This window comes from Balearica regulorum, chromosome 8, assembly GCF_011004875.1.
Source record: "Balearica regulorum gibbericeps isolate bBalReg1 chromosome 8, bBalReg1.pri, whole genome shotgun sequence".
Classification (NCBI taxonomy): domain Eukaryota; kingdom Metazoa; phylum Chordata; class Aves; order Gruiformes; family Gruidae; genus Balearica; species Balearica regulorum.
The window spans coordinates 12,024,504-12,049,101 of record NC_046191.1 but is presented as its reverse complement, the minus strand read 5'-3'; the positions used below and the strand labels follow the sequence as shown (position 1 = coordinate 12,049,101).

Below are 24,598 nucleotides of genomic sequence, written 5' to 3'. Positions count from 1 at the left end.
TGCTACCGGGAACACTTGCACATGTATACATGTAGCACAGGTGGACGGACACGTGCCCTGACACTGCGTGCACCTTGCGGTGCACACCCCTGCGTACACACACACGTCACCCGAATGCATGCTCCCTGCACCCCCCTCTACACTGTCCCCCCCAGACAGCTGTGGACATGCCTGCACATATGTCCTACATGCATGCACAGGCCTCCCCACACACACACCCCTCAAACATGTTGCGCATACAATAATGTCCCCAATATACATATGCACCCTCAAATGCCCCCATCTGAATCCATGTGCATCCCTCACATGCATGCACCCCCTACGCATGTATATACACGCCCTACATATATGCATACATCACGTAGACACCATGCACACCCACCACATCCATGCATACCCCACCTGGACCTCACACCACGTATCCCCCCCACCCACGTGCACACCCTTCATGCATGCAAACCCCCTGTGTGCCCACTCACCCAACTCCCTTCACCCCACTCCTCCCCCTGCCCCACAACTCACTTTGGGCTCGCATGTGCCTGCATGCCACGTGGGGACAGGGACACCTGGCACACCCCCATGGACACCCCCAGACCACACACACACAGCTGCCACACTCCCCCACACTTCTATATGTCCCACATGCACACTGATCCCCCACCTGGCTGCTCCCCTCGGGGTTGTCCCAGTGTGGGGCTGGTGAGGTGCATGGCGTGTCGGTCACCCAAACTCATCCTCCACCCACGTGGCCTCCACCCAAGCAGCCATGCTGCCCTCGGCTTGGCTGTGGCTCTGCAAAGCCACTGCACATGCTGGCACTGGTGTGAGCCCACGGCCCCGCGGGAGGGCAGCTAGGGTGGGAGCTGTTGCCGTGCCGAGGGGCTCAGACCTTCACGCGGCACGGGGCCAGGTCTCGGCAATCCCTGGTACGGCTTTGCTGGGCCCTGAAGTGGATTTGGGGAGCGCCATGCCGGGAGGGATGGGCAGGTGGTGGGAGAGGCACGTGCATTCCTTGCCAGCAGCAAGCCATCCCAAGGGGCTGCCAGGGGGGATGCAGGGGGGGAGCCCGATGCACGCCTCCCTCCGCACCCCATCCCTGCAGCCTCGTCAGCACTCAGCACCACCAGCCAAGTGCTTCCCACGTGCCCAAGTCCTTGGTTGCGGCTACTTTTGCAAGCACTGATCATCCCTGGTGCTGAGGGGTGACACTCCCGGTGTGCCCGGATGGGGACGTGGGGCAGCGCAGGTGGCCCTGAGCAAGGGCCGGGGCGGGCTGGCTGCTGGCAGGGTGAGGTTGCTGGCAGCACTGCTATGCTCTTCGAAAGAGTCAGGCGCGGTGAGCCAGTGCAGGAGGCAGCAGGAGGTTAGGGAGGCCATGTGCAGCACCCAGAGCCAGGGCGCTGGGGCCCGAAGCAGTGGCAGAGGATGCAAACCCCTTCCCCAGGCTGTTTGGGGCAAAGGGGACAAGGGTGGGAGCTCCCCATCTCCCCGAGGGGTGCAGGACTCCCAGCACTGAAGCTTTCCCGGGGCAGGACAGGAGCGTTTGCCCTGCGCTGCGAGGGTCCAGGGTGGGAAACCCAGCCCCGGGGCAGGGGAGGGCACCACGGAGGGTGCACAGAGCCACACGCAGCCGCTGGAGCCGGCACAAGCTGCCAGCACGGCCGGGCGCGGGTAAAGGTTTTGGCAGTGGAGGTGCGGTGACTCAGAACCGGAAGGAATGTGGAAAATGCAGCCCGGCCACCGCGCCACGTGAGATGCAGGGCCAGGCCTGCCAGCGCAGCCGGGCTCCAGCGCCGCGTGCACCGTGCCGCGCACAGCGATGCTCGGCCGGGGCAGCGAGGGCGCCCTGCTGACGAGGCGCCGCGAAGGCCCTAATTAAGTGCGTGGGTCGCCAGGATGGGTTCAGCTCACCCTCCTCTGTAGCATTGAGCAACCATGCGGCAGGCTGGCACGGTGCGGCAGCCTGCCTGGCTGGCAGCAGCAGCTGGCCGGGATGCTTTTGGGAGCCCAGGGACCATGGAGCAGCCCCTGCCTGCCATAGCCGGTGCCGGTGGCAGGTGGCAGCTCCACTGGTGATCGCCATCGGCTGGGCAGTGTGAAGAAAAGCTGTCTGAGCTTGCAGGGTGGTGGGGCGTGGGAAATCAGGATCCCAGCTCCAGGCTTGTGTTTCCCACTGTGACATGCCACTGCCCCAGTGCCCATGGATGCTGTCTATGCCTCCACTGCCCTCCAGGGCCCTCAGCCCAGCCCCAGCCCACCCCTGGTGTGTTTACTCCCAAACAGACCTCATGCTGCTGAAAGAATCTGCCCAAGGACCTCCCAGTCCTCCCAAGGTGTCATCTGGAGGTGGCATGAGCTGCTTCTCCACTCCTAGGTGCCTCCAACCACCCTGGGACAAGCAGAGGATGGCCCTGGAGACCAGCTCTTGCTGGCAAAACCTGGAGCAGTGGCATTTGCAGGCGATGTTGCCTTCAACTGGGGATGGAGAAGACCCTGCAGGAGCAGATGGCAGCAGCTCCTGGGCACCCATGCTCTCCACCCAGGGCAGAGCTCACAAGTCCCCCTGGGCAGGGCCAGCATGTGCCCGAGGGGAAGTGGCCAAGTGATTTAATGCCACAGGGAGAGGGAAAGGCTGCAGAGAGGTGGGTCCCAGCCGGTGGCTTTCCTGGAGCATCCCAGGAGCGTGGGCAGGACTCGGGGCCGGCTGCAATCCAATTAACCACAGTGCTCAGTCACCAGGTCAAAGCCAGCAGAGTGAGGGCATCGATAGAATGAGTGGCAGGGGCCAAATCCAGGCTGTAAAACACAAGGGGGTTGTTCGCATCTTCTCTTCCACCTACGACTGTGCTGACGACCCCCTCCTGGACCAGGGACATGTCCTTGGGGTCCAGGTGGGATGAAAATAGTGTCCAGAGATTTGGTTTGAGGGAACAGCTACGTGACACTTGCCTGCTTGTCCCCATCCTACCAAAGGACAACTTGGAAAAGCAAAGACCCAGGGGCAGAGGTGTTCAGGAGCCAGGGAACACTCCCAGTGCGGTGGTCTCAGGGCCAGGGAGGTGTTTACAGGCAGGGCTGGTTTGGATGCCTGGAAAAGGGGGTGAGAGCCAAGAGGTAAAGCTGTAGCTGGAGCAGGGATGTCTGGGGGCAGAGGCACCCCCCGGACCATGGGCAGTGAAAGGCGGGAGGGCAGGAAGCTGTGGGGTCAAAGTGAGTCAGGTGCGAGTCACGGCCAAACAAAAGGTGAGATGCTTGGATAAGAACCGCAGCTGACTCAGAGTTTCCACCTCTTCCAGATGGTGACCACAGGGGACAGCCAGGGACCAGCCAGGACCCCCCTTTTGTGTGGAGCCAGCACTGGGAGGAGGCAGCGATGTCATCCCGAAGCCTTCGGGACCCCAGAGCCCAGACCTGATGGGGGGAACAGCACACGCTGCTGCCCAGGGCCCCTATCCAGCACCCATGTCCTGGGGCATTGGGGGGTTCCCAGCAGGAGCCCAGCAGCCAGCCTGGGAACCTGGGCTGAGAGCCCATACCTTCCTGGAGTGCCCAGGCAGAGGCTGTTTGAATTAAATAGGAGAGATTTCCCCCTTATTAGCGGGCTATTAATCACATTCAGTTTTTTTTTAAATTGAGCTGTTGCACAACAGGTTGAGTAACAGCCTAATAACAGGCTGTAAATCTCAGTTTGCTCTCCGGGAGATTACAGATGTTAATAACAGATAATGACCCACAACTCACGAGCTGCTCCTCTCCCCCACCCCTTTGATCCCTCTGCTCTGCCCCTCACTGTACTGTCGAGGTTCAGCCTAGCGTAGCTGAGCACCACGGGGCCGTTGCTCACCCCTTTTTCCTGGTGGGATGGGGAGGAGAATTGGAAGAAACAGGTAAAACTCGTGGGTTGGGATAAGGACAGTTTACTGGGACAGCAAAGGGAGGGGGAAATAACATCACCAATACTTAGAATATACAAAGTGGGTGACACACAATGAAATTTGCTCACCCCAGAGCCCAATGCTCAGCCCATCTCTGAGCAGTGCCTCCTCCTCCGCAGCCAGCCCCCTTTATATGCTGAGCATGACGTCGTATGGTTTGGAATACCCTTTTGGCTAGTTTGGGTCACCTGTCCCAGCTGTGTCCCCTCCCAGCTTCTTGTGAAAATTAACTCTATTCCCAACCAAAAACCAGGACATGCACCCAGCCCGCAGGATGGAGCGGGGCTGCAGGGAAACCCCTAAAAATGCAAACTGCCAACTAACCCCCTCAGCACCACCGCCCAGCGGAGCCAGGCTGCCCAGGCCTGCCTGCAGAAACCAGCCCCCACTCACCCTAACTTCTCCTGCAGCTCCCCGCTACCACCTGTGCCATGCCCTGCACCTCTCCAGAGCACTGTTTTTGGGGTCCTTGGCTCCGTGCGCTGGTTCGCACAACCCATCTTTCGCCGTGGGAGCACAGGGAGCAGCAAAGCATCTGTGCCTCCACGCCGTGCTCCTGCAGCCTGGGGGTGCAGCCGAGAGCTGGTGCTGGTCCCCTGAAGCTCAGGTGCCCCCAGGACTGGTGCGGGACGGCTGGGCAGGCAGGGCTCGGTCTCTGCTCGGCCAGCCCCAAGCCTGCCTGCTGCCAGACCCCAGGCATAAATCTCCTTGTCCCATGTTCTCTCTGCTGCCATCGGTGCAGGGGTCCAGGCCTCACGCACAGTCAGGGGCTGCTCTTGGGCTTGCTACCACCCTGGACGTGGCAAGACCAGAGCACATCGCACACTGCAAGAGACGGTTGCACTGAAACAGGCACACACTTGCTGCAGCAGCCACACAGAGGAGCTAACCGCTGTGAAACCTCCTGGGGAGATTTCCAAAGATGGTCACCTCCCCACCTCCTGCCTGCTGCCCCCATTCCTACCTGCCTCCTCGACCCAGAGGCCCCTTCCCAAAATGAGGGCTGACCACCTGGACGCATCCCAGCATAACTTTCTGTCCTCCCTGGATACACGCACACGCTGCCTGCATCCTTCCTCTGGGACAGGCACAGCCCTGCGAGCCCCAGGGCAGCCCCAGGCACTGTTCTGGGGACAGGGACAGCCCCAAAAGAGCTCCTCTCTGCCTGCCCTCTGCACCAGCCAGGAGGAAGGGGATGGAGGGATCCTACAGGAGGGGTTGGATGTGTATTGCCCCCAGAGGGGGGAAAGCAGGGAAAAAGGGGTGGAGGCTGACTTTCTCCCATCCCCTATCCTGGGTCTGGCACCACCAAGCCAAGACACGGGAGCAGGGTGACAAGGTCACAGCTGCAGGACTGGTGCAGCCTTTGCCATGGGGCATGGGGTCCCTCCATCCCCCGCGGGGGGCAGCCGTCCCTGCCAGCATCCTTCCAGTGCCTCGCAAGATCTGGGCCCGCGGCCGCTGCCACAGGAGCTGGCAGGAGCCAAGGGACGGGGTGTAGGAGGAGTCGCCCGGCAGGCAGGGCCGGCGAGGGCGGTGAATCACCACCAGCTTTCCCTGCTGGGGTGGGACTGCCGCAGATGCCCGGCATCCCGCTGCGCTCCCCAGTTGCACTGGGCAGCACTAAGCAACTGGCAGGCTTGGCAAAACCTGCTCCCCTGCCCCAAGGGCTCTTTCCCCAGCATGTGGGGGGCTCCCGGCCATGCCAGGAGCCCATCCCCATCTCCAGCATGCCAGACCAGGCAGCGGTGGGGCCCTGTCCCACCTGATGTCCCCCATCCTGCTCCTTGCAAAAGGGTGAAGATGTTTGGGGGGTTCTGGGTCCCCCCCCAGTGCAAGCACTCGTGCTGAGCTGTGCCTACCCAGGCACTGTGTACACATCAGCACCATAAAGCAACAGTCACTGGCACCAGTGCTGGCACCACTAGTGGGGTATGGAGAAGGATGGGGAAGCAGCTGTGTTTGCCGTAAGAGGCGACTGCTGGCTGGGAGCCACGGGCCAGCGCCCTGGATGGCACCAAGCCAGCACAGGCAGCAACCCTGTGCCACCAAGTAGGTGTATTCATGTCCCTCCAGGAGCACTGTGCCATCCCTCCAGCAGACCTGGGACACTGCTGTAGATGGACACTAGGAGAGCTTGTCCAGGCAGGGCTTGGTCTCCAGCAGCTGCCTACAGTGAGGATTATACAGTGACCCAAGGGGGCTCTGGGGTCCTCCCGAGCAGGAGGTGTAGGGCCACCAGCCCACAGTGTGGGAGCACCCAGCACATCCCTCTGGAAGCAGAGATGGCTCAGGTCTGTCCTGCGGGTGCAGTGTGATGGCACCTTGGGTCATGGGGCAGTGTCCTCTCCACACCCAGGGAAGGTGCTCAGGGGAGACCCTAGGGGGTGCAGAGAGGATGAGCAAGGGGGAAAGCACTTTCCCAAGAGGAGGAGACACTGGTCGATCTGCAAGCACGCCTTGGGGGATGCAGCAGCCACAGCCGGGCCACCCTGGGGTGCTGGTGGTCCCACCCAGCCCAGCCTGCAGCACCTGGCACCCCGTTAGGCGGATGCTGAGCAGCGCTCTCCCTGCCGGTATGCGGCACTGGGGCCGCTGGTCCTTTCCCTAGGGACACCTCGCAGCAGGATGAGGACGGTGCCACTCCCTGGTGCAGGGAATGTGGGCCAGGGCTGCCCCAGCCAGTTTCCTTTCGGATGTTGTTAGTAACCCTGGACGTGAGTCAGGGTGTTTGTGGGTGCTCCTGCCCCACACTGGCCCCACGGCCCCCCCTCGGGCAGGCAGCAGAGGCTGCGGCCCCCTCCCGGGCTTGTCCACAGCTACGTTCCTCCATGACCTGCATGAGGACAAAATCTCCTCCATGCAGCCCTGCAGGGAAGGAAAGCTCAGCAGCTGGGTGCCAGAGAGGGGTGCAGGCAAGGGCGCAGTGGTGTCCCCATCCCGGTACCCAGGGAGGGCTGGTGGCCGTTCTCCGTCCCTGTTCCTTGGGCTTCCCCCGCAGTCGGGGGCTCCCAGGAGCGGGGTGACAGCCACCCCGGCAGTGATGAAAGGTGGCAGAGGGGAGGATTGTGGCCGGGAGGCTGCTATAAGAGAGCCCGGGACCTTTGATATGCAGAAGCCTCCGGCCCCGCTGATTGCATTAGCGGGTTTAGTGACCGAGCAGGCACCCAGCCCCCGCTATCAGGAGCGGACAAGCTGCTAAAGGGCCCCGCTCCCATTTTAGATGCAAATGACCCTGCAATTGTGGACTCGGAGGGGAGAAGAATCCCAGAATCACCATCGGGTGGAAGCAGACCTGGCTGGAGACAAAAAGGTTCCCAGGCGGCTTGAGTGGCCCCGTAATCGTCCCATTGATGCCTCAGGTGCGGGACATCGCGGCCTCAATGCCTTCCTGGAACCAGCCCCTTTATGGGAAGTGCAGATTCCCGGAGGAATCTCCCACCATCCCCACCGCCGGGGCTGCCCGCATGTCCCCCTGCCTGCCACTAATGTCCCCAGGGCAGGCGGCTCCTGCCCCAGGGCCTGGAGCTGGGCTCTGCTCTCGGCTTTGAAGTGCATCAGATTGGGCTAATGGGGAGGTGCATCCACCAAACCCGCACCCAGAGAGGCTGGGGGAGGCGATCCCCCACGGGGGCAGGGGTGGTCCGGGAGAGGTGACCAGGCACGGCTGGAGCCCCCACAGTGTCCCCCGAGCCCCCGCATGCCCCGAGCCCCTGTGCCCGCTGGGAGCCCGTTTGCACTGGGTGAGCTGGAGCAGATTCACTAGGTCAAACCTGGATTTGAGTTACTTTAGCAGCATCTTGGCTCCCTAAATCCACCCAAATGCTTGGAGTGAGGCTGGGCCACCATCCCTGCTGGGATGTAGCAGCTCCCAAACCCCCAGGGCAGCGAGGAAAGCTTTCCTCCTCCTCCTCCCAGCTCCATCCCAGTGCCGCTATACTGTCCCCAGGGCACCTTGTGCCACCCCACAAACCCACCCCACACCTGTCCCCTAAGCTGCTGTGGGCTGTCCCTCAGGCAGGGTGGTAGTGGGGCTGCTCACCACCCCAAGGCTCCCTACCCCCACCCCTGGGCTGTGAGCGTGCGAGGGCAGGGTCTGCAAAGGTCTCGGGAGTGCCTGGGATGCAGGGCTGGCCCCCCCCTGCATGGTCCCTTGCCCACTGCCCTGGGGACAGCCCAAAAACCAGCCCCACAGAGCCCCCCAGCTTCACGGAGAGCTCCACAGCCCCACAGAGCCTGACTGCAGCCCCAGAGAAACTCCCCTTGCCCGCAGCAGCCTCAGCCCCAGAGCAGGGGTGTGTGTGGGGCCATGCATGAAGGACAGCAGTGGGGCCAGGGTGGTCTGGAAGCTCCAACCTCCCAAAGATCCCCTCTCCCCCTCCCCATACTCTGCCCTCCCCATGACATGGGCATGGCCGTGCCATGGACCCCCCCTCTAGCAGCCTTCTCATCCTCACAACGTGCCATGAGTTCAGTTAGGTCTCATTCATCCCACATTTCTGTGAGGGGAGATGGCTTTAGGGCCATCAGCCCTGGGAAAGTCCCCCGGGTCCCCTGCATCCCACAGTGCATAGAGTGCCAGGGAGGCAGGAGGGGCTGAACTGGCATGGTGGGGAGCAGGGGACCTCAGGGTCCTGTGTGGTCACTCGCTCACAGTCACCACCACTTTCCAAAACAAGGAGGTGAGCAGGCAGGTGCACAGGGCACGGCCTCCATGTCCGTCCCTGCAAAACTGCGCGGCTCTGCTTTGATGTAGGTGGAAAATTCCCTGTTTGGCTGGGAATCTGGGGGGGCTGGGGACTCCAATGCCGGCTACACTCGGCGAGGAATTAAAAGCATGTTTTGTTGGAAAGATTTTTCCTCTCCTGATTGGGGAGGTGACATCCGAACCTTATTTTCCTTTCCGCGCTGGGACATGCGCCAGTGGGGCTGAGCAGTCCCCGGGGAGCCCCGGGACACCGTGGCTGTGCCGAGCCCCTCACCGGCATGTGGGAGGTAGCGGCGGAGTGGGACCGAGGTGTGGCGGGGAAGATGGAGCTGGGGAAAATGGAGGCCGCTAGAGGTTGGGTGTGGGCTTGGGGCTGTTTGCCTGTAGCCCAAACACGTGCCGAGGTCGAGCAGGGAGCCGGCTCGGCTGTGGATTTTAAAATAGCACCTTGTTTGCCAAGGACCCTCCTACTCTGCCACGGGCTGGGTGGATGCCGGCCCCGCTGTACACCTTGTGCTGCTGGCAAAGCGCTGCACGCCTGGCCGGCTCTGCTCCAGTGTTGCAGCCGCTGCGGGGCCGGGAGGCAGGGAGGGGTGTGCTGGCTGCTCCTGCTGCACGCCCGGCCGTGGCTGTGCACCAAGCCCAGCTCGGGGACAAGGAGCCCGCAGCCACCCCTGGGCACTGTCCGGCCAGAGGACACTTCTCCACAGGCACCCTCTGGGCAGGCTGCTGTGCTCCCTCCCCAGCAGCACAGTGCCCTGGAGCAGGTGGAGGGGAGCATCCCCGTATCCCGGCATTGCTCCCAGCAGCTGGGAGTCCCAGGGACCCTTCACCCCAGGTCGGTGGTCTCTGCTTTGGGACCACGCATGCGGGATGGCGGTACCCTTTCTGCCTGCTTCCTGCAGGGCACCGGCTTAGGGCAGGAGCAAATTGGGGTTGTTACACCAGGACCACCCAGGGAGTGCGGAGGAGAGCGGGGTGTGTGTGCTGGGGCTGGGAAAGCACAGGCTTCCCCCTAATCTCTCCCCCGGGGACTGCCCCGCTCTCCCACCGCTTGTGAATGGCAACTGGGTCCCCTTGGGAGCAAAACCTGCAAGAGCCCACCCTCCAAGGAACCTGCTGCCCTGCCAGCCCCGCAGGATGCTTGGGGATCGAAGGCTGTGATAAGGATCTTCCTCCATCTTTTCAGATGCCGGTGCTGCCCTGGAGGACGTTGACAGCCAGGCACAGGCTCTGCCAGAGCTGCACATGCGTGTGCACGTTCACCTGCAGAAGAGCTTGTGAACTTCCTGGGGATTATGCTCATGCCATGAAGCTTCAAAGCTTGATGGGTGCTCTGAGGCAACCCACCTCCACCCCCAGAAATGTCTTGCAGCCCCGGTGAAAGGGAGGGCAGGATTCAGGCTGCGGGTCTGCAGCGATCTTTGTTCATCCCTCTACTGCCTGCCCGGATTTGGTTTGGTCCATCCTTGGACCAAGAGCACCCAGAGGTCCCCTCCATCCCTGCTGTCCCCACCGTCCCCAGTGCATGCCAGCACCGCCAGCACCGCCAGGGTAGGTGAAGCAGCCGGTTCTATCCAAGTGACTCATGCTGAGATACATGACGTTCACCATATTTCAGGGCTTTCGGATTGGATGAGAAAAACACCAGGGCGTAAGAGAGTTTCTTTGCGAGCTGTTCTTGAAACACTGGAGGGACTTCTTCTGCCGCTTTGCTCACACTCTACTTTGTTGGGAGAAAAGTAGATTATTTGTTTGACTGTTTATAACATGGAAAATAGACAATTATGCAAAATGCTTTGTCTTGATTTACAAAAAAAAAAACCACACAACAACCAACTGAAGACTATCTGGGTCCATCCCAAACAGCTCCTGGCTGCATGCAGCAAGCAGCGAGTGCGTGGCCCTGCAGATGTACACGCCAGCTCCGCCGCCTCCTCCCTCCGCCCTGGCCCCTCCAGCCGAGCCTTTGCGTGGGGGACCAGGGAGCCATGCGGCCGCTGCACCCGCTTGCCGCCTGCCTGCGGGACCGTGCCATGGCCATACCCGGCAACGCTGCCCGTCCTGGCGCGGCTCTCCTGGCAGCTCGGCGTGGTTTCGCTGCTGCGTTTACTCGCACGGTTATCTGCTCCGGAGCTGGTGTTGGTTTTGGCACGCAGTGCTGGGACCACACCTACTATTTAAATACCACAGCCAAGGGCTCGGAGGGGGAAAAAAAAAAAAGGGGGGGGGGAAAGAAAGAAAATGAATATGAAATATTTGTTGCGGTTTGGAGGTACACACACACATGCACACACAACACAAACACAGCAGCCTGGCTCCGGGTCGCTGGCAGCCGAGGAAGGAAGACTCCGGCTAAGATTGTCTTCAAAACCATGCTGGCGGCAGAGTCTGCTGAAGGGAAACCCTTTGGGCCAAAATTAGCCCCTGCTGCATGCCAAGCCAGAGCCTGCTCTCGCCCGGGCTGGGGAAGCCGGGGCAACCCTGGCAGCACAGCTGGGGCCAGGGAGCCATGCCAGCCCTTCCCGGGTGGCTGCCCTCCTGCCAGGCTGTGAAAACCTGGGGAAAAGGTGCCAGGGATGGAGATCCCCAGGGAGGCAGCCCTCACGGGGATGGGAGAGTTTTCGCTCTGCAGAGCCCTGGAATAGCAGGTCCTGTCCCAGAAATGCCCGTCAGGGCGGCAGCAGTCACATTGGGGCTGGGGCTGCTGGGGGTGGAGATGGCAGCGCTGCCGCTTGGTGCTGGTATGGGATCAATGGGCACCCAGCAGCTAAGGATGGGCTGGGGCTGGAAACGAGGAGGACGGGTGTCCCGTGGGAGCAGGTGGCTCCAGCCACAGCCCTGCCTTTGGGACCCGGGGGGTATCCGGGACGGGCTTGGTGACACTGTGACCCTGCCAGTGGTGGTGGCACCGTAGTGGATGGGAAGCACGGTGTCATTTACCCCCTGTCCCTGCTCAGCTAACCCCACTGGGGCAGGTCCCGCTGCCTCCTTCCCTGGTGTTGGCCCCGGCGGGGCGGCTGCTGGCGTGAAGCCGCAGAAATGTGGCCCAAGGGGGGGCTGGGTGGCCGTGCCGTGCCGTGCCATGCAGTGAGGCCTGCCAAGGCGGCTGGAGCAGGTGGATTACCACCACCTTCCTTTCCCCAGGCTCCTTCCTGGAGAAGTTTTCCCGATGAGCTCACTGGATGCACATTTCTAAATTGCTTGGTTGATTGTTTCATCATCGGAGGTCAATTAAAGAGAAGGCGAGTTCCTGTCGCCCTGCTCCGAACCCCTTCACTGCCAGAGCCCCAGAACAAAGGGAGGAATTGGGCTTGGGCTTGGCCAGCTTGGATTCCCATTTGATTATTTCCAACAAGGGAGCAAATCTATTTTGGAGCCAGTAGTCCCAGGGGATGAGCTCACCAGCGCAGCACATGAGCAAGGTTGGGGAAAAAAAAAAAAGCTCCAGCTGCCTTTTGTTATGTGTTGCAAACCTATTTACTACCAGGGAGGCCGGGTAATTAAATGCCACTTCCTGGAGCAGAATGAAGCAGCTTTATGTAATACCAGCGCAAAGGGGTTTGCTCCCAATGCGGGGCAGCCACTGTTCCTGCCGGACACCGCCGCGCATGTCGCGGGCGGGAGGATGCACTTTCGCATGTTGCACGTGTGCAACCGCACCGTGGCATCCGCGTGTGGCCAGCCATGAGCCGGGGCCGGTGTCCCGTGCCGGAGTGGGTGGCCTCGGTGCAGCCCGTGTCTCAGGGGCGCAGGATGGTGGCAGGGCATCTTTTCCACGCAGTGCTCTACGGTGTGTGATTTACACCTGCGAGGTACCTGATGGCAGATGGCTGCATGGGGGGAATAACAAAATCACATGTCCTGGAAAACAGCTTCCGTGCAGAGCGGGATGGTTCCCCAGCTCCCTGCTTGTCCTGCTGTCCCCTGGGTTGTTCCCCGCTGCCTCACACCAGGGCTGTGCCCCCATGGGTGCCAGTGACTCATGGCACAGTCCGTTCACTCAGCTCCACATCACAGCTCCCATCGGAAAGTCGTTCCCCCGTACCACAGCCACACCGGTGCCCGGCCTCCAGGGCCAGCCGGGCTTTCTCCAGGCTGAGAAACGGTGTGAACCTGCTTGGAGCAGGGCTGACCAGCGCTGGGCTTAACGCCTGCACTTTCCCTGCCTCTTGCATGGGCGAGGGAGGTTTTCCCTACCCGCTGAGGGTCCAGGTACCTTGGAGGCTGAATACCTTAAAGTATCACCGGGGAGGAGGGATGGAGGCTGCTTGGAAAAGAGTGGTGGAGATTTTTACCTGGATAATTTGAACCTTTTGTCAGTCAACTTGCTCATACACGATGTACAGCTAGTAACCCCCAACGCGTGAGAGAAGGGCTCTAACACACACATCCCCTGTGCTGTGCAGCTGTACCACAATGCCCACTGCAAAACTCCCGTGCAACCTGGTGGCACTGCATGTAGGGGCTATTTTTTTTTAAAGATTAAACCAGAGATGTTGGGAAAAATATCCTGTGTTCCTCCTGGCCTTCCCTATGGCTCACAAGGAACCAGAAAACAGCTCCTTTTACCCTTGGAGCCGCTGGGGTGGCACAAGTCTTCTCCAGCACTGTTGTAGGTGGCAGCCAAAGCACACGGCTCCCATGGCCGTGGTCCAGACCCGGCTGCTGTGGCTAGGACTGGGGGGACTCGCCGGGCCAGGAGGCAGGATGCGGCCCTGGGCTGGCACGTGAGCACACACGTTCGCACGTGAGGCCGCTGCTCCGAGGGCTGGCCGGACGCCTCGAGCACGTCGCACTGCCGATGGAGGCTGCGGCATGTGTTAGGGGCTGGGAGATCTCTTGGCACCGCTGAGATACCCCGTCCGTCGCGGTGCTGGACCCTGTGGCTCTGTGCAGAGCCCAGTGCTTTCAGCTTTCCTGTACCAGTGAAAGTTAAGTAGTGGAGGAAATTCGTTGCTGTATGTTATAGAGGAAGAGAGGTAAAAAGGGCAGGAAATTTGCACCATGTCCATTTCCCCTTGGCCCCTGGCCGCTGCTCATTCCGGATTCGGGATTTGCGTAGGCAGAGTTAAAAATAACAGGGGTATATAAAGAAGGACGGAGAGGTCTGCGCTGGCCCCGCAGCCGCCAGGGCATAGCCAGGCAGCAGGCAGAGATCAAAGCAGGATGCGGTCCAGGCGGCGCAGTGGGGCTGGGAGCGTGTGCGGGGTCTGGGGATGCCACGGTGCTGCCGCGCTGCCGTGCCGGGGGTCAGGATGCGCAGCTCTGCACCCTCCCTGGGTGGGCATCTGGGCAGCACCCATGGGAGATGGGGCCATGTATGTTCCCATAAGCAAAGACATCACTCCCGAGCTCTGTCCCTCCGCAGTGCTTACTCCACGGTGACATTCACCGGGAGGGACCTGACCCAGCTGCCCCAGCCGCCCCAGCCAGAGAGCTGTGCTGGGAGCCTGGATGTGGCCCACAGCCAGAGCACCCCGTCCCGGGGCTGAGCTCCCTGCCAGTGCTGCCGGGGCGCTGCCTGCCTCCCCAAACCCCGGCAGCCCTGGTCCTCGGCCGTGCATCCCAGTGCTCCCTGGGCCCGGGGCAGGCAGGGCGGACACAGCAGCTCGCTCGGCCGGTGCAAACGAATCTGCCCTCTGTGCCCTGATAACATTGTGTTTGTTGCAGAGCGGGAAGAGCCTGCCAACACACGATAAGAGCAGATGACTTTACACTGGACCCGCTCCGGATTGAATTATGCTTTAATTTCATTTTCGGTTCCTCTTTTTTTTTTTTTTCAGGAGGTGAAGGGGGCTTAGGGGGTGCCTGCAGGTCTGGGGGCTCCCAGACCCTTCTCCAGGCAGGCCAACCCTGTGCAGAGGGGAGGACAGAGAGTGAAACCCAGACAGATCCGCTTTCTCCTCTCAGGGATGTAACTCTGGAGCATCACAGCAGCCTGGGGTGTCCTGCTGTGTGGGTCCCCACAGCACCTCCCCATAGGTTCCCCTGCAGAGCTTTTGGGGTTTGGGTTTTGCCTCCCACCGAACCAGAAGGTCCCCAGGCTGTGACGCTGTGGCCGGTGTTGGAGGGGCTCCATGGTTCCCTTCAGAGGAGGGGCACCAGAGATGCCCCAGAGGAAAGTCTTCAGGTTTGCTCCAGGGTCCCCGCTCCAGCTGACGGAGCACTGAGTGGAGGGGGGGACGACACACACAACATGGGTGTTTTTCAGTCCCCAGTGTTTTGTGGGGTAGGGGACTCCCCTGGGTCTCCTGGGGTCCTGCCAGGCAATCCAGGCACCACCACCATCTCTGGCAGTGTCGCCGGGACATTGCACCCCTGCCTGCCCCACGGGTGCTTTGAGCAGTGGGGAGGAGACCACGCTGGGCAAGGCACGAGAGCAGGGATAACCATTAACCCTTTCCTCTCTGGCCATCGCCTGGGCGGGTGGCCCTTCCCACCCTCTGTTTGCTCTCCTGCCCGGCCGCCGTTTGATCTCCTGGGATGCCAGCGACTTTACAGCCTGCCGTAGTGGCGCGGGAGATAATCCACGTTTCCTAAATGGGCTTCTGTCAACAGCGGGTTGTGTGCGCACCGGCTGCTCCCGCTCGCCTCCCCCTCGGCTCGGAGGAGGCTCCTGCCAGGGCAGGGCACCCATTCTGTGGCCAGGGGGCTGGCAGGGACCCCCCCGTGCCCACGCCGCGGCTCACAGCAGACACATCCCTCCCATGCTGCCCTCCCCGGCTCCCTGTGCGGTCAGTGCTGGCAGCGCTTGTGTTGGTGCGGTGCCTGGCACGGTGCCGCTCCCCTCCGCACCAGCCCTCCCACCACAGCAGCAGTAATAAGAGTTTCCTGGGGAATATCCCACATTTATAAGAAATATTGGCTGTAAAAATGAATCCATTCTGCTGGCGACGCCTCTCTCAAAATAAGCCAGCGTTGCACAGGTACAGACGCCAAAACTGCCTGGAAAAGGGGAAAACCGAGTGGAATTAGTGCTTGTCTCCTGTGGCATCTGCTCTCACTTATCTATAAAAGTTTGGGGCAGGAACTGCCTTGCTATTAATTATTATTTGGCCAAGAAACAAATAATGGGATTAACTAGTGACTTAAATAAGCTACTCTGGGGGCCAGGTTAAAAGGGATTTTGGGTGATGCCCACATGCTTCTTGCCTTTGCCACTTCGGAGGTGACTTTTTCCGAGGAAGGACTTTGAAGCCTGTGTGTTTCAACCCGCCGGGTGGCATTAATAAACCCGCTGCCCCGCCAGCACCCGGGCATACGGGGCCCAGGCAGCGACCCAGTGTGCGCTCTGGAAACCAGGGCAGGGATTCTTGGTAAAAGGGGGAAGATTTGAATCGTTGTTGTTCCACTGGATTACTGAAATAATTTATTGCAATGCTCCACCCTTATAATTAAAGCATGATGATGAAAGCAACTGGTAGAGTAGCTTTGGATCCAGAGGCAGCGTGTGCGTGTGTGTGCGCGCACCTCACCTTTGGTGTTTATATTTGTTTTTTTTTAAATCGACTCCTCGCTTCTGAATAGCGCAAGCAGCAGCCCCAGTTCTTAGAAAGGTATCTGGGGATGGAAAGCCCCAGAAAGCAGGGAGACAGGCTCCAGGAGATAAGGGCCATTGCTTCTTGACAAGCACAACAGTAGCAGGACCATTCCTGGTACTGGCTGGACGGGGGCCAAGCGGAGAAGGTCTCACTACGAGCTGGACAGGGAGGCAGAGAACCCCTGAGGAGGCCTGCCCAGCTCCCTGGGTCTCCATGCCACGTCCTGACTCACCAGCACAGAGTGGGGTACCTGGGGGTCTCCTGCAAGGTGGGACATCCCAGTCCCCTCATGTCCTGTGCCATGGGAAGCCCTCGGGCGGACAGCGCAGTCCCAGGGACTCCGCAGGGTGGGCAGGTCAGCCAGCCAGCCCGTGCCCCCCACGGCAGAGCGGTTGGAGGCTCGGCTGCGGCGCTGGTCCCCAGGCAGGACAAGCAAACGTCCCACGAGGGCTGTGGGGCGAGATGAGGCGATGCAGGCAGGGTGCCAGCCCCCCGGCAGGGTCTGTGGGGTGGTTATCTCGGCTTGCACACGCAGCCTGAGCACGGCCAGATGGGAGCTGGTGTGCTCTGGACTGCTGATTGCCTCACCGACAGCACCGGCGTGGGGGGACGTGGCCTCACGGGCGCCATTATATGAAGCGAGTGGTATGGGGGCACTGGGGCTCAGCCACCCCAGCTCAGCTCCCCAGCTCGCACGAGCACCCATTGCGATGTCATCTTCGCTTGCTGACGCACTTGGCGTCCCCCATGGCGAGCGCTGTGCGCTCAGGTGTAACCCCGCACCAGGCCTCCCCAGCACGGTCCCACTTGCGTGCGCACACGCTAGCGTACAACACGGCCATCGCCGCTGCCCCACTCGGGGCGCAGCGCCGGGGCGATCTACAGGCCCCCGACTCACTCGCGGCGTGGGGCAAGGCGTCAGGGCACGGCCGCCCCACTCACGTTGTGGGGACGGGCAGGAGGGACCCTGGGCTCTCCTAGCCACACGTGGAGCCCGGCTACGCAACCCACGGTCTCAGCGTGGGCAGGGCGCGGGGACCCCCGCCACGTTGCCCCGGCAGCGCGGGGAGGCGGGCGGCGGAACAACGTCGGGGCAGCGGCGGCCGCCGACCCCCGCCCGCCGGGGCAGCCCCATGGGAGGGGGCGTGGCTCGGGCCATAGGAGAGCCAATAGAAAGTGGCGGCGGTGAATATCAATACGGACCGAGCCAATAGGGGCGCAGCCATGCTGTTAACAGCTTAGAGGCGCGGGGCGGCGCAGAGCAGCGCTGCCGCCGCCGCGGGGAGCGGAGCGGAGCGGTGCTGGGCTCCGCGCACCCCCCCCCTCCCCAGCCCGCCCCGGCCCTGGTTCGGCCGCCCAGCCCGCCATGGCGGCGGCTGTGGACGAGAGCACCCTGCCCTCCATCTCCACCTTCGCCAACCTGCTGCCGCTGGAGGAGCGGCCCGCCGACATGCTCCACGTAAGCACCGGGCACCGGGGAGTGCGCGGCGAGGGGGGTGCGGGGCAGAACGTCCCGGGCTGGGGCTCAGCCCGGTTGGTGGGGGTGGGCCCCCTCCCGCCGTCGGAGGGCGCCCCGAGGGCGGCGCAGCCGGAGCGGTGCCGACCCGTCGGACGGGTTGGGGGGAGCCGCCGCCCGGAGCGGGAGGCGCGGACCGCGGTGCCCGAGCGGCGGGCGCCGCCGCAACCGTCGCCCGGCCGGTCCTGACGCCCCTCTCCCCACAGAGGATGCTGCAGCAGGACGGCGCCGCCGCTGTCAAGAGGGAGGAGGACGACTTGGGCAAGTTCGTGGACTTGGATTTCATCCTGGCGCACACCAGCAGCGGCGGGCAGGGGCCGCCCGGCCCCAACTACCCCCTGCCCGAGACCCCCGAGAGCTGCGGCACCACCTACGACAGCGACGGCTCCTACCCCACGCCGGGCAAGTTCCCGGCGCCTTACCCCGAGGGCCAGGGCCACAGCTACGTGGCCGAGCTGCTCACCCCGGACCTGCCCGGCCACTGCGACCTGCAACGGAGGGAATACACGGAGCTGCGGGTGCCCGGCGGCCCCCACCACTCCCATCACCACCCGGCCCTGCACCCGGCCCTGGCCCGCCCGCTGCCCCTGGACCCCGTGCAGCCCTTCGGGCCCCGCATCAAGAAGGAGCAGCCGGAGGAGCGCGCCTGCATGCTGGGGCTGCCCGCCGCCGAGTACCTGGGGCCGGGCGGCGGCGAGCACAAGCCACGCGTGGCACCGGGTCCCGGGCCGGGGCCGGTGCCGGGGCCGCCGCTGCCTTACCCGGGCTTCGCCCACGGCCGCCTGGGGCCCCCCGAGGAGCCGCTGCCCAGCACCGACCCCCACCTCCTGGCCGACCTGCCGCCCCACTACACCGTGGCCCCGCACCGCTACGCGCCCCACTTCGCCCCCCAGCCGCCGCAGTTTCATGGACACTTCAGTGTTTTCAGGGAGCCCCTGAAGGGGCCGGGGCCGGGCCCGGCGGGGCTGCCCGGGCTGCTGGTCACGCCGCCCAACTCCCCGGTGCTGGAGTACTTCCCGGCCGGGGCCCCCCCCGAGGACTGCAAGCCCAAGCGCGGCCGCCGCTCGTGGGCGCGCAAGCGGACGGCCACGCACAACTGTGAATACCCGGGCTGCGGCAAGACCTATACCAAGAGCTCCCACCTCAAGGCGCACATGCGGACCCACACGGGTAAGGGCGCACCGGAGGAGTGGGCGGCCACGGGGGGGGGGGGGATGCGCAAAGGGTCCCGAGTGGGGGGACCGAGGCGCACGGTGAGACCCGCGAGCCCGCTCCGGCGTGGTTCCCGGCAGTGTGGAGGGGTCCACGGAGAGGACCCCCCCCCCCCGTGGTCAGTCTGGGGGCACACGGAGGGTATCTGCAGTGGGGCTGGGTGGGGGCACCCAGAGTGACCCTGCGTCTGGCATGGGGCAGCACGGAGGGGTCCTGTGTGGGGCAGGGTGCAAGTGGGGATGCCCCCGGGAGAGCTCAGAAGGACCCCCGTGGTGGGGCCTGGCAGGGGCACGTGGGGACCAAGGCACACAGGGAGACCACCCCTGTGACACCCTGCCCTGGCCTCGGGGCCCAGGGGTGCCTGAAGGGGCAGGGCCTGGGGGACATGGAGAAGCCCCCCAACTGGGCTGGGGGTGAATCGAGGGGGTGTATGGTGAGACTTAGTGGGGACACCCCCCAGTGACAGACTGGGGGTATATAGTGAGACCCCTGGCAGAGGTCGGATGGGGCACATGGTATGGCCCCACAGCAGGGATGGGGAGGGGAGCGAGCACCCCCAGCCTGAAGGAGGAGACAGGCACATGGAGGGGCATTGCAATGGGACATGGGTGCCCAGAAGACAGACCCCAGTGCAGGGCACATGGGACAGGGGAGCACATGGGGAAGGGCAGGAAGACTAGGGACAAAGAGAAAGGATAGTCAGGCAGAGGTGTGCAGGGGACGAGTACACAGTGGGGCTCCCCTTTCCTAAGGGTGGTGGGTATGGGTACCCTCTGAAAAGGGGGGGTGCTGGGCAGGGATCATAGGGGTGAAGACACAGGGAGGATGGGGACCTCTAAGCCCACTGACACCCCCTCTCCTCCGCAGGTGAGAAGCCCTACCACTGCACCTGGGAAGGCTGTGGCTGGAAATTTGCCCGCTCCGATGAGCTGACCCGCCACTACCGCAAGCACACAGGGCACCGGCCCTTTCAGTGCCACCTCTGCGAGCGGGCTTTCTCCCGCTCTGACCACCTTGCCCTCCACATGAAGCGGCACATGTGAGCGGCAGGCCACGGCCGGACTTGGTGTCCCTGGAGCCAGCTCACGATGTAAATAGCGTCGGGCCGGGGATGGCACTGGGGAGCAGCCCGGCTGCCCAGCCCTCTCCGCTTATAGTTGATAACTAGTTTTTTCCTCCTGGGCCCAGCTGAGTGGTGGGGAAGGGCTGCTTTGGGGTGTAGATGGGGAGCAAAGCTGCAAGAAGTGTCTCCAGCCTCGCCTCTGCCCAGGCACCGCCACTCAGCTCCCCACACCTGGAAGGTCCCCCCTCTGCCAGCCAGGCACCTGGTGAGTGGGGGGGCTGGTGCAGCAGGGATCTGTCCCCAGAGCTGCTAGCATGTATTTGGCATCAGCTTAAAAACTGTGCTCCCCCGATCTTGGCACTGCCCCCCCCCCCCCCCCCCCCCCAGCTCCAGGAACTGTGGTGGCTGACTCCAGCCAGGTTTCAGCCAGAGACCCTCACCCACTGGGTGCGTGGGTTGTGGTGCTGGGAAGTGGGTTGCTGGTCTTCTCGGTTGTGGCCATGAGAACAAACCTCCTGACCCAAAAGCCCAGGCTGGATGGGGTGAGGGTGCGGGACCTGACTGTGGCTCATGGCTCTAAAGGTTTGCAGGGGCTGACAGCACAGTGTCACCCTCGCACAGGGAGCGGGGATGCTCCCATCGCCAGCTTGGGATCCCACTGGGCAGTCCTGTCCTGGCCATTCCCACAGTTTTGTGCTCAGGAGCCTAAAGTGGCTCTTGTCTGCTTTCATTTGTCTTGTTCTTCCCCTCAGGATGACACCAGGTACTGCTGCAGCTGCTTTCCCCATGCTGCTTTTTTAAATTTAGTGTGTAAAGGACAGTGAGTCCAGCTATGAATGCCCAGGTCTCTGCTATACTTGAAACTTTCATAGAGGGAAAAAAGAGACAACTCAAAAGAAAATGAGTCTTTTTATGTGCAGCTTCTGCAAAGCAAGTTGTAAATTAAACAAAGCAGTAATATATAATGTTTCTGTTTTTTTTAATATATTTTTTTTCTTCCAGCTGGGAACATAGATGAGTCTCGGCTTTGGGAAGTGCACTGTTCCTGTCTGTGTATATTGTTAATTAACATTTCTCTGCTTGGGCATGTTAGGTCTCTCGCACTCTGAAATGTTACTTTTCTTTATATGCAAACTGTTGAAATATTGTGATCTGCTGTATAATAAATAAACAAGATGTAAACATGAAAGAGCCAGGAGAGTTTACTTTAAAGCTTTCTTCTAAGAGGAGAGGGTGAGGCTGGGCTTGCTTGTCAGTAAATATTTACATCGATGTTCATTTCTGCTTAAGTTAGCTGTGGAGGATCGATGGGGAACGCCCAAGCCTCGGCATCCGAGCAGCATCTCCTGTGTAACAGCTCTTGAGTCACCCCACTTCCCCGTGCCTCAGTTTCCCTAATCTGCAGATGGGGCAATTGCGGCACCAGGATGGCGTGACTGGTCCCGCGGTGAGTCACTGCCGAGGTGAACGGCAGCCGAAACTGTACCGGGAGCTTTGCTGGTCCTGTCTTTTCTTCCCGAGCGGTCCTGTCCCGCTGTCCCCTGCAGCGGGAGCTCTGTGGTACCGGCCTTGTGGTCACAACCGGGAGATGGGTGGCAGCTGCCCAGCCCTGTGTGCTGTCCCCGCTGTCCTCCTGGGGGTGGCCCAGCAGCTTGGCGGGGTTCAGGTGCTGAGGTTTCCCTGCGTTAATAGGTGGTGACTCAGCACAAGCGTGCTGGCAGGTCCCAAGCTCAGCAAGCAGGTCTGGCTCCATCCCTCCCACGGCTGATTACCTGTGATGCACGCATCCCTCTGAAGGCTGGGGCTTGTCCAGACCTGACACCATGCTGGCAGTGCAGGGAGCATGCTGTACAGGCCATGTGGTGGCCTGGCCCAGCGGGGTGGCGGTGGCTTTCTCCTCCCGTGCTCACTACCGCAACCTCAGGCGGCCAGCCAGGGCTAGGGGATGCCCTGGGGTTCCTTGCCCCACAAGTGGAAATGGAATGTAGCTGTGCTGTGAACGTGGGCTGGACAGGGCTGATCCTGCTCCTTCATGCTTGTAGATGTGGGGAAGTCGAGATGGGAATGGCAGAGCGGGACTGATGCCTCCTCAAGGGATGGCTAGTATTTTGGGGTCAGGCTGAGCATCCTGGGGCCAGCACCCAGCCTTGGGGTCTGCCCTGAGCAGGTAAAAAACCATGTGTGTTTCCAGGCAGAGCGGCAGCAGCTCAGGATGTCATGTCCTGCCTGCAGGCCCAGGCATGGGACCATGGGACTGCATCTGCAGGTGTCACAGATCCACCAGGCTCAATCACTTGTCCTTTCCACAGCTGTCTCCACCCTCCACTTGCCCCAATTTCTGAGAGGTGCCTGTGCGGGGGTGACCGTGCAGGGACACAAGTGACCTGTGATGGGGTACCGGGGATGTCTTGCTCCTGGGACCTCCGGTACCCAAAGGCGACGGTCTGACACCGGTTGGGTGGCCAGAGCAAAACTGCTGCCTCTTCTCCAGAGACTTGTTCAAAACGTCACATGGAGGGAGAGGGAGAGGGAGAGGGAAAGGTGTGGGCTGTTTGAATTAGCGATGAGTCAGGCTGGCAAAGCCAGATGGGGAGAGAGTGCATGCCTGTGTGTTTGTGTGCGTATAAGTAATCTCTGGCTTTGTGTTTTTATTATGATTATTATTTTTATTTCCAGGGGAACGATGAATTTCTCCAACCATCCTGTCTCACTGGAAAGGCTGGCTCTTCTGTCCTGTCCTCCCTAAGCATCCTGGGAGCCAGAGTGACGGTCCGCGGCTGTTTTGAGGTTCGTCTCTGAGATCAGAGCACAAACCAGTTCTTCCTCGCCTTTCATCATCACTGCGTCGGGGCGGGAGCGAGGCCTGGCTCTGCTGCCGCTGCCTTACATGGAGGCGAGAGCAGGGGAAGGCGCTTTGGCTCCTTTTCTGGGTAGAGCCGCTCCAGGTTCGCTCCCTTGGGCCCAGGGCAAGGTGCTCCTTTGGGCACCTGATGGGGCATGGCGGTTGCAGGGACCAGCACGGCCAGGAACCTTGCCTGGGCAAGGAGCGGCTGTAGTGGAAATGGCAATTACAGTTAATTTGTTGTTAATAAAAAACACCCTCTTCCAATTGCCTGGGCCAAGACACACTCTCTGTTGGTAGAGCCCAGTCCCATCCCCAGCAAAACCTGCCCTGCAAAGCAATGAGGGCAGCAAGAAAACACCTTCGGCAGTGCTGAGGAAGGCAGGGCTGGGGCACAATCCCTGCCTGCGGTCCATGTGCCCACGGTCATCTGGAAAGCGCTTTGCCCTGGCCTGGTAGGGGAATATGGGGACCCAAAATACACCAGTCAACAGGGTGGGACCTTGCTTTGCAGGAGATGTGGCACTAGCAGTGTGTCCTGTGCCATGACTGTGCCAGAGAGAAGAGGAAGGTGCTCCAGAGAAGCCAGGCTGGTGCCTGAAGAGCTGATTTATCCGTGTGCGGCCCCTGGATCTGTGGCTGGCCCAGCCTGGGGCAGGTCCCCGTGGCCTGGATCACACACTGGGCTGCTGCAGGGATGGTGCAGAGGGAAAGCTGGCTGGCAGGGCAATGCAGACCCCACACCAGGTCATATCTCCCCCCAACAGCCTGGCCTCCCTTTTCCCCTTGGTCACCTCCTGGCAAAAAAGCCCTCAGGAGCTGCGGTCGTGGGCAAAGCAGAGGTCCCTGAGCTCCCCTTCAAACCTTAAGGTGCAGCCCCGTGTCTTTGGGGTGCAGCCAAACCAGCACAGCAGGGACGCAAGCCGGGAAGGGAAGGAGTGAGGCATGGAGCAACAGCTCCCGGCAGAGGAGTGAGTCACGGCCGCAGCATGGCCTGGCACCCTGCAGCACCTGCCAGCAGGAGCGGGGCCCCAGGGGTTTCATGGCTGCGGGGTGGGGGGCAAAGAACAGCTCGGGTGGGTTTCTGTCCTATGGGGATAACCCAGCTTGTGGGGATCCCCCATGCCACAGCCCACAGGGCTGGCCCAGGGATGCGGGGCCGTGGGAAGAAGGGGTGGGAGGGACGATTTGGGGATGCTTGGAGGGGCTGACACAGACCTTTCCTAGCCACAATGAGAAGCGGGAGCTCGGCTCCCCTGGCTGAGGCATCCCTTGCTGAAGGATGCTCCTAGGGCTGGTGTACCCCCTCCAGTGGGAAGTGTCCCATCCCTGCCATGGGGGGAAGGTCCAGCAGCCTGCCCCCACGTCCCCGCCACTTGGGGTGGGCCAGGCGCCGTGATAACGGGGCTGTGGCTGTCACCGCACCCTTAGGAAACATTTGGCTTCAGGCACCTGAACCCACGGGTAAGTGATAACTCCCAGGCTCACTTGCCCTGCCTGGACCCACACCTGGTGCTATCGTGCCTTAGTCACACACCAAGAGTTTTTCCACTGCCGGGCCCCAGATAACCTCCTCCCGTCCCACTGGCCACAGTGTTTGCACTTGTCCTCCTCCGCTGGTGCCAGGCCGGGAGACACGCACACCTTGAGCCCTGGGCTGGAGACACACACACCTCTGGCCTGGGGCCACCTTCGTCCATGCCTGGCAGCCGGGGCATGGGCAAAGGGCACGAGGAGCATCCTTCCCCCAGGACCCTGGGGTGGGCGGGCAGCTGGCC

The 24,598-nt window shown here is 61.8% G+C and overlaps 1 protein-coding gene across 4 annotated transcripts; it reads left to right on the top strand.

The window, feature by feature from the left end:
- The first annotated feature begins 17,052 nt into the window (after positions 1-17,052).
- Positions 17,053-23,087, top strand: KLF17 (KLF transcription factor 17). Of its 4 annotated transcripts, none has more exons than XR_012836511.1 (5): positions 17,053-17,646; positions 17,910-18,873; positions 19,783-20,005; positions 21,269-21,425; positions 22,655-23,087. XR_012836511.1 is itself a non-coding variant. In XM_075759590.1 (4 exons), the coding sequence occupies exons 1-3, from the start codon at positions 17,554-17,556 to the stop codon at positions 19,956-19,958; spliced, it is 1,233 nt and encodes a 410-aa protein (XP_075615705.1). In that variant the 5' UTR covers positions 17,053-17,553; the 3' UTR covers positions 19,959-20,005; positions 22,655-23,087. The 4 variants fall into 4 exon arrangements, 2 of the variants coding, with proteins under 2 accessions (XP_075615705.1, XP_075615704.1); XR_012836510.1 differs by having other exon boundaries at positions 21,269-21,538; XM_075759590.1 differs by lacking the exon at positions 21,269-21,425.
- The last annotated feature ends 1,511 nt before the right edge of the window (positions 23,088-24,598 follow it).

Bases quoted from the DNA above. Each gene is read 5' to 3' on its own strand.
- KLF17 (XM_075759590.1), top strand. From the start codon at position 17,554: ATGGCGGCGGCTGTGGACGAGAGCACCCTGCCCTCCATCTCCACCTTC. The intron at 17,647-17,909 runs GTAAGCACCGGG...CTCTCCCCACAG, and splicing joins GGCCCGCCGACATGCTCCAC to AGGATGCTGCAGCAGGACGG. The intron at 18,874-19,782 runs GTAAGGGCGCAC...TCTCCTCCGCAG, and splicing joins GCACATGCGGACCCACACGG to GTGAGAAGCCCTACCACTGC.